The 13,098-nt window shown below is 42.2% G+C and overlaps 1 protein-coding gene across 5 annotated transcripts in view; it reads left to right on the top strand.

Moving 5' to 3' along the window:
* The window catches only part of Phka1 (phosphorylase kinase alpha 1), a 130,327-nt gene that overhangs the window by 74,271 nt on the left and 42,958 nt on the right, over positions 1-13,098 (top strand). For 4 of the 5 annotated variants that reach the window (NM_008832.2, XM_006527894.4, XM_006527895.4 and 1 more), the window contains exons 17-19: positions 663-741; positions 10,297-10,466; positions 12,759-12,935. In NM_008832.2, the coding sequence (NP_032858.2) occupies positions 663-741; positions 10,297-10,466; positions 12,759-12,935 (426 nt within the window). The remainder of the gene's footprint in view (positions 1-662; positions 742-10,296; positions 10,467-12,758; positions 12,936-13,098) is intronic. The other variant, NM_173021.3, reaches the window with a different exon arrangement.

Below are 13,098 nucleotides of genomic sequence, written 5' to 3'. Positions count from 1 at the left end.
GCAATTAATTAAAGCAAGCTCTTTTTATTCATGTGAATAGGCTGCCTCCCCCTAAAGTGTGGTTTAAGAGGTCAGCCTTGGACATGGGCAAGGTATGGCTTTTATCAGGGATAGGAGGTTTCCAAATGGGGGTTTTGACAGACTAATAGGCGGGGTTACAGGAACAGCATAACAAAGTAGTCATAACAGCCTTTTGAAACAAAGGTAAGGTTGCACGATGGTCATAACAACTTTTTGAAACAAAAACATGATTGCAATGTCCTGGAACAGGCAGTACAAACCCATTTGTAGTTAAGGTTATAGGTGGGTGGGCATAGTCCAGTCCTTGAGAAACAAAGATTTGATTATAAACAGGAAGTAACCTAGTTTACCTTTAATATAAGATAACTTTCAAGCCTAAGATGGAGGTGGGCTGGTTCATCAATAGTATGTGTCATAAACATTTGGTAAATAGTGCTGGGTACTTGTGATAAACAAGATAATTCCTTTGAAGAACGTAATCTTTACCACTTGTCCATTCTACAGCGATGTTGATTCTCACATTAATAGTTGAAGCACAGAGTACCTGTACGATGTTAGTTTGAAATAATTGAAATATTTCCCCTTAGTTCTAAGATAAAATGACAAATAATTGTTTTTTTTTTAAATCTTTCCTTTTAAAGATGAAGATGGAACCAGCTTGAATTCAAGTATCTTGGCAGCACTCCGAAAAATGCAGGATGGCTATTTTGGTGGGGCCAGGTAATTGACATATATATATACCCTGAACCAGGAGAGATGGAGCACAAGAAACTGTCAGTAATGCTTAGCCCTACTTATAATATGAGAAAGTTAAATTTAGATCCAAATAGATGCTGAAACAACACATACAAATATAAGAATTCACTGCAGTCTTTCCCAAGACATCATTCCTGAAAGCACTTGAGGTGGGTTAGTCATTATGAACGATATGCTCTCAGTTTTAGTGCTGTTCACCAAGTGTCTTCAGATCCTTTTGGTGGGTCAAAAATGGGGTCTTACATCTGGCCCAGGGCTTGGGCCACTGGATGAGGTGGATTCAGGGAGTTTGACTGCGGCACCCCCACAAAACTGCAGGTCAGGTGTCGGGCTATGTGAAGCCACAGGACCCCTTTCCAGATATGGGGAAGGCACAGTCTGAGGTCCCCGTGGACCTGCCGGAGTGGAGTAGGGAGTTGGGCTCAGACTCTCAGGTAACACAGATGCTGCTGGGTACCACAAAAGAGCCGGTTCGGGGGTCCCTGGGCTGCAAGAAGGCCAGGGACTTCAGGTTCTGGGTCTTTGACACCACAGACACTGCTGGATGTCTCAGAAGAGCTGAGAACAGAGCGGGGGAGGGGGCACAGGCAGACTCTGGCCCAGAGCCTGAAGGGAAAAGGGGCAGGGAGGAGAGCTTTGGCTGGGTTCCTTAGGGAGGAAAGTCCTTGGCTTGCTCATTGGTGGCTTGGGTTGTGACTGGAGTGCAGGGAGGCCTCCCAGTGGGAGGTTAGATACATGGCTTGTTAGGGGAAGACCTGCTCCATTGCTCCTGCATGGTGGATCCCAATGAAAAGAGGCAGTCCATAGTTTTAAGGCATTTATTGTAGAAAATCAGAGAGGGGGAGAGAGTAGAGAAGCAGAGGTGAGCCATGGCCACATGGAGAGAGGGGCAAAGGGAAGGCAGAGACAGGGAGAGCAAGGGAGCAAGAGTAAGAGCAAGAGAATAAGAGGATAAGAGAGGGAGGAGGGGGCAAACAGCTCCTTTTATAGTGGGCCTGGCCTACCTGGCTGTTGCCAGGTAACTGTGGGGAGGAGCATACCTGGCTGTTGCCAGGTAACTGTGGGGGTGGAGTCCAGACAGAATACCAGGAGCTTGGGGCATTGCCTACATGACTGATGGCCACACATGCCTCTCTGCCTGGTGGGGGCAGGAGGGTCTTTGGGAGGCTGTAGCCGGAACAGGAGCCAGGGTCCCAGGAGGTGTGGCTGAACACCTGCAGTCCCTTAGCATCACCAGGGTTCAAGGTCTGTGTTTGACCAGGACCAGGCTGTCTGTGCACAGCTCACTGCCCTATACCTTTTCTCAAAAGTCTTTGAGCAAATGGTGCTGGCTTCCATTGATTCTTGCATGCAAGACTTATTACTAAGTCTTGCGCGCGCCCAACTGGCCAGGAAGAACGACGCTGCAACAGGATCCTTCTGCACACGTTTATTCAGTCCTGTTTCTTCTTGTTTATATCTCCCTTGTTTATATCTCCCTTGTTTATACCTCCCCCGAACCCTGGGCCTCTCACTCTTTTATACTCTCAGTTCCCATCCACGCACAGCAGGCCACGCCACTTCACCAGGCACGCAGCTTCAGCTAATCAGGGCAGCAGGGGCATATCTCCATCAAAATGGATTCGCCGGTATCCTGGTACACCTGCGCAGCTCTCAAGATGTTTGTGGCTTATATGAGGAAGTCAGGTGCAAGTCATACGACTTAGCTGCAGTCCCTAGCGCCTTTGGGACTGCCGCCACACCCGTTCCCCACATCTCCGTTATAAAATAGTCTTCTAGAAATTTGTCTGCATATATACATATATATAAACCAAGGTTCATTTGACAGTGTTTCTATCACTTTGTGTACATCTAGAATTAGAATTCTTATATAAAAAAACTTATTTTGTGGCTTATGATTAATATATATTCTTTGGATTCTTATTTTATTCAACATGTCATGGCCCATTCTTTTTTTTTTTTTTTTATATTTTTTTTCCATTTTTTATTAGGTATTTAACTCATTTACATTTCCAATGCTATACCAAAAGTCCCCCATATCCACCCACCCCCACTCCCCTGCCCACCCACTCCCCCTTTTTGGCCCTGGTATTCCCCTGTACTGGGGCATATAAAGTTTGCAAGTCCAATGGGCCTCTCTTTCCAGTGATGGCCGACTAGGCCATCTTTTGATATATATGCAGCTAGAGTCAAGAGCTCCGGGGTACTGGTTAGCTCATAATGTTGTTCCACCTATAGGGTTGCAGATCCCTTTAGCTCCTTGGCTACTTTCTCTAGCTCCTCCGTTGGGAGCCCTATGATCCATCCATTAGCTGACTGTGAGCATCCACTTCTGTGTTTGCTGGGCCCCGGAATAGTCTCACAAGAGACAGCTACATCTGCGTCCTTTCAATAAAATCTTGCTAGTGTATGCAATGGTGTCAGCGTTTGGATGCTGATTATGGGGTGGATCCCTGGCTATGGCAGTCTCTCCATGGTCCATCCTTTCATCTCAGCTCCAAACTCCGTCTCTGTAACTCCTTCCATGGGTGTTTTGTTCCCAAATCTAAGGAGGGGCATAGTGTCCACACTTCAGTCTTCATTCTCCTTGAGTTTCATGTGTTTAGCAAATTATATCTTATATCTTGGGTATCCTAGGTTTGGGGCTAATATCCACTTATCAGTGAATACATATTGTGTGAGTTCCTTTGTGAATGTGTTACCTCACTCAGGATGATGCCCTCCAGGTCCATCCATTTGGCTAGGAATTTCATAAATTCATTCTTTTTAATAGCTGAGTAGTACTCCATTGTGTAGATGTACCACATTTTCTGTATCCATTCCTCTGTTGAGGGGCATCTAGGTTCTTTCCAGCTTCTGGCTATTATAAATAAGGCTGCTATGAACATAGTGGAGCATGTGTCCTTCTTACCTGTTGGGGCATCTTCTGGATATATGCCCAGGAGAGGTATTGCTGGATCCTCCGGTAGTACTATGTCCAGTTTTCTGAGGAACCGCCAGACTGATTTCCAGAGTGGTTGTACAAGCCTGCACTCCCACCAACAATGGAGGAGTGTTCCTCTTTCTCCACATCCTCGCCAGCATCTGCTGTCACCTGAATTTTTGATCTTAGCCATTCTGACTGGTGTGAGGTGGAATCTCAGGGTTGTTTTGATTTGCATTTCCCTGATGATTAAGGATGTTGAACATTTTTTCAAGTGCTTCTCTGCCATTCGGTATTCCTCAGGTGAGAATTCTTTGTTCAGTTCTGAGCCCCATTTTTTAATGGGGTTATTTGATTTTCTGAAGTCCACCTTCTTGAGTTCTTTATATATGTTGGATATTAGTCCCCTATCTGATTTAGGATAGGTAAAGATCCTTTCCCAATCTGTTGGTGGTCTTTTTGTCTTATTGACGGTGTCTTTTGCCTTGCAGAAACTTTGGAGTTTCATTAGGTCCCATTTGTCGATTCTCGATCTTACAGCACAAGCCATTGCTGTTCTGTTCAGGAATTTTTCCCCTGTGCCCATATCTTCAAGGCTTTTCCCCACTTTCTCCTCTATAAGTTTCAGTGTCTCTGGTTTTATGTGAAGTTCCTTGATCCACTTAGATTTGACCTTAGTACAAGGAGATAAGTATGGATCGATTCGCATTCTTCTACACGATAACAACCAGTTGTGCCAGCACCAATTGTTGAAAATGCTGTCTTTCTTCCACTGGATGGTTTTAGCTCCCTTGTCGAAGATCAAGTGACCATAGGTGTGTGGGTTCATTTCTGGATCTTCAATTCTATTCCATTGGTCTACTTGTCTGTCTCTATACCAGTACCATGCAGTTTTTATCACAATTGTTCTGTAGTAAAGCTTTAGGTCTGGCATGGTGATTCCGCCAGAAGTTCTTTTATCCTTGAGAAGACTTTTTGCTATCCTAGGTTTTTTGTTATTCCAGACAAATTTGCAAATTGCTCCTTCCAATTCGTTGAAGAATTGAGTTGGAATTTTGATGGGGATTGCATTGAATCTGTAGATTGCTTTTGGCAAGATAGCCATTTTTACAATGTTGATCCTGCCAATCCATGAGCATGGGAGATCTTTCCATCTTCTGAGATCTTCTTTAATTTCTTTCTTCAGAGATTTGAAGTTTTTATCATACAGATCTTTCACCTCCTTAGTTAGAGTCACGCCAAGATATTTTATATTATTTGTGACTATTGAGAAGGGTGTTGTTTCCCTAATTTCTTTCTCAGCCTGTTTATTCTTTGTATAGAGAAAGGCCATTGACTTGTTTGAGTTTATTTTATATCCAGCTACTTCACCGAAGCTGTTTATCAGGTTTAGGAGTTCTCTGGTAGAATTTTTAGGGTCACTTATATATACTATCATATCATCTGCAAAAAGTGATATTTTGACTTCCTCTTTTCCAATTTGTATCCCCTTGATCTCCTTTTGTTGTCGAATTGCTCTGGCTAATACTTCAAGTACTATGTTGAAAAGGTAGGGAGAAAGTGGGCAGCCTTGTCTAGTCCCTGATTTTAGTGGGATTGCTTCCAGCTTCTCTCCATTTACTTTGATGTTGGCTACTGGTTTGCTGTAGATTGCTTTTATCATGTTTAGGTATGGGCCTTGAATTCCTGATCTTTCCAAAACTTTTATCATGAATGGGTGTTGGATCTTGTCAAATGCTTTTTCTGCATCTAACGAGATGATCATGTGGTTTTTGTCTTTGAGTTTGTTTATATAATGGATTACATTGATGGATTTTCGTATATTAAACCATCCCTGCATCCCTGGAATAAAACCTACTTGGTCAGGATGGATGATTGCTTTAATGTGTTCTTGGATTCGGTTAGCGAGAATTTTATTGAGGATTTTTGCATCGATATTCATAAGAGAAATTGGTCTGAAGTTCTCTATCTTTGTTGGATCTTTCTGTGGTTTAGGTATCAGAGTAATAGTGGCTTCATAAAATGAGTTGGGTAGAGTACCTTCTACTTCTATTTTGTGAAATAGTTTGTGCAGAATTGGAATTAGATCTTCTTTGAAGGTCTGATAGAACTCTGCACTAAACCCATCTGGTCCTGGGCTTTTTTTGGTTGGGAGACTATTAATAACTGCTTCTATTTCTTTAGGTGATATGGGACTGTTTAGATGGTCAACTTGATCCTGATTCAACTTTGGTACCTGGTATCTGTCCAGAAATTTGTCCATTTCGTCCAGGTTTTCCAGTTTTGTTGAGTATAGCCTTTTGTAGAAGGATCTGATGGTGTTTTGGATTTCTTCAGGATCTGTTGTTATGTCTCCCTTTTCATTTCTGATTTTGTTAATTAGGATTTTGTCCCTGTGCCCTTTAGTGAGTCTAGCTAAGGGTTTATCTATCTTGTTGATTTTCTCAAAGAACCAACTCCTCGTTTGGTTGATTCTTTGAATAGTTCTTCTTGTTTCCACTTGGTTGATTTCACCCCTGAGTTTGATTATTTCCTGCCGTCTACTCCTCTTGGGTGAATTTGCTTCCTTTTTTTCTAGGGCTTTTAGATGTGTTGTCGAGCTGCTAGTATGTGCTGTCTCCCGTTTCTTCTTGGAGGCACTCAGCGCTATGAGTTTCCCTCTTAGAAATGCTTTCATTGTGTCCCATAGGTTTGGGTACGTTGTGGCTTCATTTTCATTAAACTCTAAAAAGTCTTTAATTTCTTTCTTTATTCCTTCCTTGACCAAGGTATCATTGAGAAGAGTGTTATTCAGTTTCCACGTGAATGTTGGCTTTCCATTATTTATGTTGTTATTGAAGATCAGTCTTAGGCCATGGTGGTCTGATAGGATACATGGGACAATTTCAATATTTTTGTATCTATTGAGGCCTGTTTTGTGACCAATTATATGGTCAATTTTGGAGAAGGTCCCGTGAGGTGCTGAGAAGAAGGTATATCCTTTTGTTTTAGGATAAAATGTTCTGTAGATATCTGTCAGGTCCATTTGTTTCATAACTTCTGTTAGTTTCACTGTGTCCCTGTTTAGTTTCTGTTTCCACGATCTGTCCTTTGAAGAAAGTGGTGTGTTGAAGTCTCCCACTATTATTGTGTGAGGTGCAATGTATGCTTTGAGCTTTACTAAAGTGTCTCTAATGAATGTGGCTGCCCTTGCATTTGGTGCGTAGATATTCAGAATTGAGAGTTCCTCTTGGAGGATTTTACCTTTGATGAGTATGAAGTGTCCCTCCTTGTCTTTTTTGATAAATTTGGGTTGGAAGTCGATTTTATCCGATATTAAAATGGCTACTCCAGCTCGTTTCTTCAGTCCATTTGCTTGGAAAATTGTTTTCCAGCCTTTCACTCTGAGGTAGTGTCTGTCTTTTTCCCTGAGATGGGTTTCCTGTAAGCAGCAGAATGTTGGGTCCTGTTTGTGTAGCCAGTCTGTTAGTCTATGTCTTTTTATTGGGGAATTGAGCCCATTGATATTAAGAGATATTAAGGAAAAGTAATTGTTGCTCCCTTTTATTTTTGTTGTTAGAGTTGGCATTCTGTTCTTGTGGCTGTCTTCTTTTTGGTTTGTTGAATGATTACTTTCTTGGTTGTTCTAGGGCGTGATTTCCGTCCTTGTATTGCTTCTTTTCTGTTATTATCCTTTGAAGGGCTGGATTCGTGGAAAGATATTGTGTGAACTTGGTTTTGTCGTGGAATACTTTGGTTTCTCCATCTATGGTAATTGAGAGTTTGGCCGGGTATAGTAGCCTGGGCTGGCATTTGTGTTCTCTTAGTGTCTGTATAACATCTGTCCAGGCTCTTCTGGCTTTCATAGTCTCTGGTGAAAAGTCTGGTGTAATTCTGATAGGCCTTCCTTTATATGTTACTTGACCTTTCTCCCTTACTGCTTTTAATATTCTATCTTTATTTAGTGCATTTGTTGTTCTGATTATTATGTGTCGGGAGGAATTTCTTTTCTGGTCCAGTCTATTTGGAGTTCTGTATGCTTCTTGTATGATCATGGGCATCTCTTTTTTTATGTTTGGGAAGTTTTCTTCTATTATTTTGTTGAAGATATTAGCTGGCCCTTTAAGTTGAAAATCTTCATTCTCATCAATTCCTATTATCCGTAGGTTTGGTCTTCTCATTGTGTCCTGGATTACCTGGATGTTTTGAGTTAGGATCCTTTTGCATTTTGTATTTTCTTTGACTGTTGTGTCGATGTTCTCTATGGAATCTTCTGCACCTGAGATTCTCTCTTCCATTTCTTGTATTCTGTTGCTGATGCTCGCATCTATGGTTCCAGATCTCTTTCCTAGGGTTTCTATCTCCAGCGTTGCCTCGCTTTGGGTTTTCTTTATTGTGTCTACTTCCCCTTTTAGTTCTAGTATGGTTTTGTTCATTTCCATCACCTGTTTGGCTGTGTTTTCCTGCTTTTCTTTAAGAGCCTGTAACTCTTTAGCAGTGCTCTCCTGTAAATCTTTAAGTGACTTATGAAAGTCCTTCTTGATGTCCTCTATCATCATCATGAGAAATGTTTTTAAATCTGGGTCTAGATTTTCGGTTGTGTTGGGGTGCCCAGGACTAGGTGGGGTGGGAGTGCTGCGTTCTGATGATGGTGAGTGGTCTTGATTTCTGTTAGTAGGATTCTTACGTTTGCCTTTCGCCATCTGGTAATCTCTGAAGCTAGCTGTTTTAGTTGTCACTGTTAAGAGCTTGTTCTTCAGGTGACTCTGTTAGCCTCTATGAGCAGACCTGGAGGGTAGCACTCTCCTTAGTTTCAGTGGGCAGAGTATTCTCTGCAGGCAAGCTCTCTTCTTGCAAGGCAGGTACCCAGATATCTGGTGTTCGAACCAGACTCCTGGCAGAAGTTGTGTTCCACTCACTAGAGGTCTTAGGATCACGTGTGGAATCCTGTGTGGGCCCTTGCGGGTGTCAGGCGACTCAGCTGGCAAGGTAGCCGGGGCTCGAGTGGAGTGGAAGGGGTTTGTGCCCCAGATCAAGCCCGGGTAGCCTGCTTCCCTATGTACCGCAGTCTCAAGTTCCACGCGATTGGATTGGGGCAGGCACTGTGATCCACTCACCAGAGGTCTTAGGGTCCCGTGGGGAGTCCTGTGTGGACCCTTGCGGGTGTTGGGCAAGACTCTGCTGGCAAGGTAGCCCGGGGCTCGAGTCCCGAGTCGAGCGGAAGGGACTTGTGCCCCAGATCAGGCCCGGGTAGCCTGCTTCCCTATGTACCGCAGTCTCAAGTTCCGCGCAATTGGATTGGGGCAGGCACTGTGATCCACTCACCAGAGGTCTTAGGGTCCCGTGGGGAGTCCCGTGTGGACCCTTGCGGGTGTTGGGCAAGACTCTGCTGGCAAGGTAGCCCGGGGCTCGAGTCCCGAGTCGAGCGGAAGGGACTTGTGCCCCAGATCAGGCCCGGGTAGCCTGCTTCCCTATGTACCGCAGTCTCGAGTTCCGCGCGATTGGATTGGGGCAGGCACTGTGATCCACTCACCAGAGGTCTTAGGGTCCCGTGGGGAGTCCTGTGTGGACCCTTGCGGGTGTTGGGCAAGACTCTGCTGGCAAGGTAGCCCGGGGCTCGAGTCCCGAGTCGAGCGGAAGGGACTTGTCATGGCCCATTCTTGTCATTATTTCTTTTATTTTTCAAATTATCCAAGGTCTGGCCATTGGTAGCCCCTTTAAGCTGGCTTCCTTAGAAAATTAATACCACTAGGCAGATCTCTGAGTTCAAAGCCAGTCTGGTCTATCAAGTAAGTTCCAGGAGAGCCAGGGCTACACAGAGAAACCCTGTCTCAAAAACAGACAAAAAAGAAAATTAGTAGTACTAACTTCATTTGGAGTTTTGGAATTGGCTTATTAAGTAGAAACTGATATGGCTCAACTTAATTTATTACAATGTATATAATTTTCAGATACTGTCTTTTATGTCCAAAATGGTCCTTTGATAGTATTTTAAAAACTTTTTGAGATTTCTTTTTATTTTTCTTCTATGTGTATGGGAGTTTTGCCTGCAAGTATGTCTGTGCATTGTGTGTGTGTGCCTGGTACCTACAGAGGCCAGCAAACGGTATCAGATCCCTTCAAATTGGAGTTAGAGACAGTTCTAAGCCATTATATGGTTACTGGGAATTAAACCCAGGTCCTTTGGAAGAGCAGTCAGTGCTCTTAACCACTTAGCAGTCTCTCCAGCCCGATAGTATTTTTAAAATGATGTTATAGATTTGTGTGATTTATCCTCATTCCCCATCTATGTCTCTAATAGCTAATACAGGTTTTTAGCAGACATTCAACATAGTGTACAGCAATGGAAGAACATAGAAATAATCTGTTGGAGGACTGTAAACTTTAATTTGTGGCCTTTCTTTTAAAATCTCCCCAACATGCTTAAAATATGCTTAGCATTCCTTTATTTACAAGTGTGGCTTATTTGTTCCTCTGTTTAATTTTTGGAGTTGAGCAAAGGGTTTTGTTCATGCTAGGCATGTACTTTACCAATTGAGCTATACTGCTAAAATTGTGTTACTTTAAAAAAGATATTCTCTAAGTTTCTTTTTTTCTCTGTACCCTGTAATTGTAAGGATCCAAACAGGTAAATTGTCAGAGTTTTTGACAACATCTTGCTGCACACACTTAAGCTTCATGGACCCTGGACCTGAGGGTAAGCTGTACAGTGAAGATTATGATGAAGACTATGAAGATGATTTGGACTCTGGCAACTGGATGGACAGCTATGATTCAACAAGTAATGGTAAGGAGGCTTTAAACAGCGCTGCATGGCCAGACAGTAATACAAATGACTGTTTAGCTTCATTGTTAAAATTCAGGCTTCCAGCCATCTCATGTGAATCATCCTCACTCCTCTTTAATACATCTAGATTTCTACTGTTGTTTGGCTTCATTTTTCTTCCCTCTACTTCTCTTTGGTTTCTGGTCTAATAACTCTGTGGTGACTGATTATGGAGTGTGGGGTTAGAATATGCCTTACTAAGATTGGGGGGGGGGTTCTTTCTTTGTAGTAGCTGATGATTTGATATGAAAGAAACAATGGTGAGTAAAGTTTATTAAATCAGTTGTGCAGTTGAAAATATCATACATACACGTATACAAACATACATGCATTTGTATATATTACTTTTGGTATTAAGAATAAGTAAATATGGCCGGGTGTGGTGGCACATGCCTTTAATCCCAGCACTCGGGAGGCAGAGGCAGGAGGATTTCTGAGTTTGAGGCCAGCCTGGTCTACAGAGTGAGTTCCAGGACAGCCAGGGCCGCACAGAGAAACTCTGTCTTGAAAAAATAAAAAATAAAAAAATAAAATAAAGAATAAGTAAATATGAAATTTGATTAGAGTTATTTTAAAGTTTCTCATAATTCAAGGTATTATATTTTATGTATCATTAGAGGCATATATTGGTAGTTGTGAGGTCTGTATAGTTTGAAAAAATCTAGTCAGAATGCCTGTTGCTTTATGTGACACACTAGACAAATAATGTGTATTTAATAAGTGCTAAAGATATGAACATAGTGCCATGAGAAAGCACTCTGATAGCATGTATTTAAAATGACTGAGAAACACTGACTGGGGTGTCAAAGTACTGACCTATGCAAGTCAAGAATTACATTGTTTGAATCCCCATAAGAGAATGGTCAATAAGAGAATGATTCTTCTAACTATCTAAATTTTGGTGGACCTGTTTTTGTTGTCTGGGTATTTGACTGTTAGCATCTATCTTAAGATACTAACAAACATAATCTCATATATAATAAAAGCCAACACATTAGAAGTACTAAGTACTACTTTTTTTTATTTGCACTCAACATTTACTATATATCCCTCTTTGTTTGCTTAGTGTTTCTTTTTTTTTTTAATAAACCATTTTTTAACTTAAATGGAACTGATATCTCTTTACTCAAGTATTTGGATTATATTGAAGATTAAGATACCTGTCACTGGGATGCCATTGAATATGAGTTCTAGTTGTGCAGCTCTGCTAGTTTCCACTAGTCACATTGGATCACTGAGGGACTTCTGGAGAGGTCACTGGAGATTGCCCAGAACCTGATGATGCATGACTTTGGTACTGATCCCAGCACCATGTTTCTCTAACTATAACATTACAGATGCTTATAAGCTATGACATTTCCATTATCTGAATTCAGAGATGATTCTAGGTGGGTCCAGCCTTTGGACAGGGTGGCATGATGTCATTATCTACAAAGTTCATGCTCAAGAATTATACCATAGAGTTACAGAAAAAAACCCTCATATTTTGAGTAAGTTCATAATTTTATATCAGGCCTTATTCATAGCTTTCCTTGGCTTCATGAAGCCATGGGGCTGGAGATCCTTGTAAGATGGATACCTGTAAGAGAGTGAGTCCAAGAGAATACAGAGGATATATACTTTCTATAACAATTCTCAGTGCCTTGGACACTGCCTGTTCTATAGTAACAACACATATTTGGTGAATAAATAAGTAAATAAATATTGACTAAAAGGCAGTTTGTGGTCGATAGTCCTATTTCACCAATAGCATATAAAGACGCTTTTTGGCTAGTGATTAGAACTATTGTTTGTACATTCTGTTTACAACTAACTCAGTATTTGGTGGAAGATTTTTGCCCTTTCCTGGCCTTCACCAAAATGTCTTCTACTTGTGGGACTTGAAGGGGCCTGTCCTGCTCCTTCTCCACTGTTGTCCCCCTTCTGCCACCACTGTTGTCACACAGAAATAATGAAATACTTGCTCTGCTTGTTCTGAAACAAACTCATACTGCTTTTAGCTTTCAGTAACTTTTCCTGTGTCCCAGAACAGTGGAAGAGCAGGTGGTTCCCGGAAAATGGCCATAACCTCTAACTCTCAATCTGTGAGGTTGTATAATGATCGGAAGCTCGTTTTCCTCCATGAGCTAAGAACAGAGTGCTTCTGACAGTGTTTTAGGTACAAGAGCCAGTCGTTCTGACTGCTGGGCTAGATTTTGAAATAACTAAAATGTTCCTTTTTTGTCTCTTCCCCTTTCCCAACTAACCTTGCAGCTCGCTGTGGTGATGAAGTTGCCCGTTATTTAGACCGCCTTTTGGCACACACTGTTCCCCATCCTAAACTAGCTCCTACCTCACGGAAGGGAGGGCTAGATCGGTTCCGAGCTGCTGTGCAAACAACTTGCGACTTAATGTCCTTGGTGGCCAAGGCCAAGGAGCTGCATATACAGAGTGAGTAATGCCATTAGTCCCTAGTGTCAGACACAAGGTGGCATGAAGCCCAAGTTGGGGGCAGGACATTGATTACATCATAAGCAGGAAGTTGGGATTATTCACTGCTTTGTTCCTGGCCTCTTGGGCAGCACCTAGAATTTTGTAGGCACTCAAATGCTTA

Source organism: Mus musculus, chromosome X (genome assembly GCF_000001635.26).
Source record: "Mus musculus strain C57BL/6J chromosome X, GRCm38.p6 C57BL/6J".
Lineage (NCBI taxonomy): Eukaryota > Metazoa > Chordata > Mammalia > Rodentia > Muridae > Mus > Mus musculus.
This window is presented reverse-complemented; position numbering and strand designations above follow the sequence as displayed.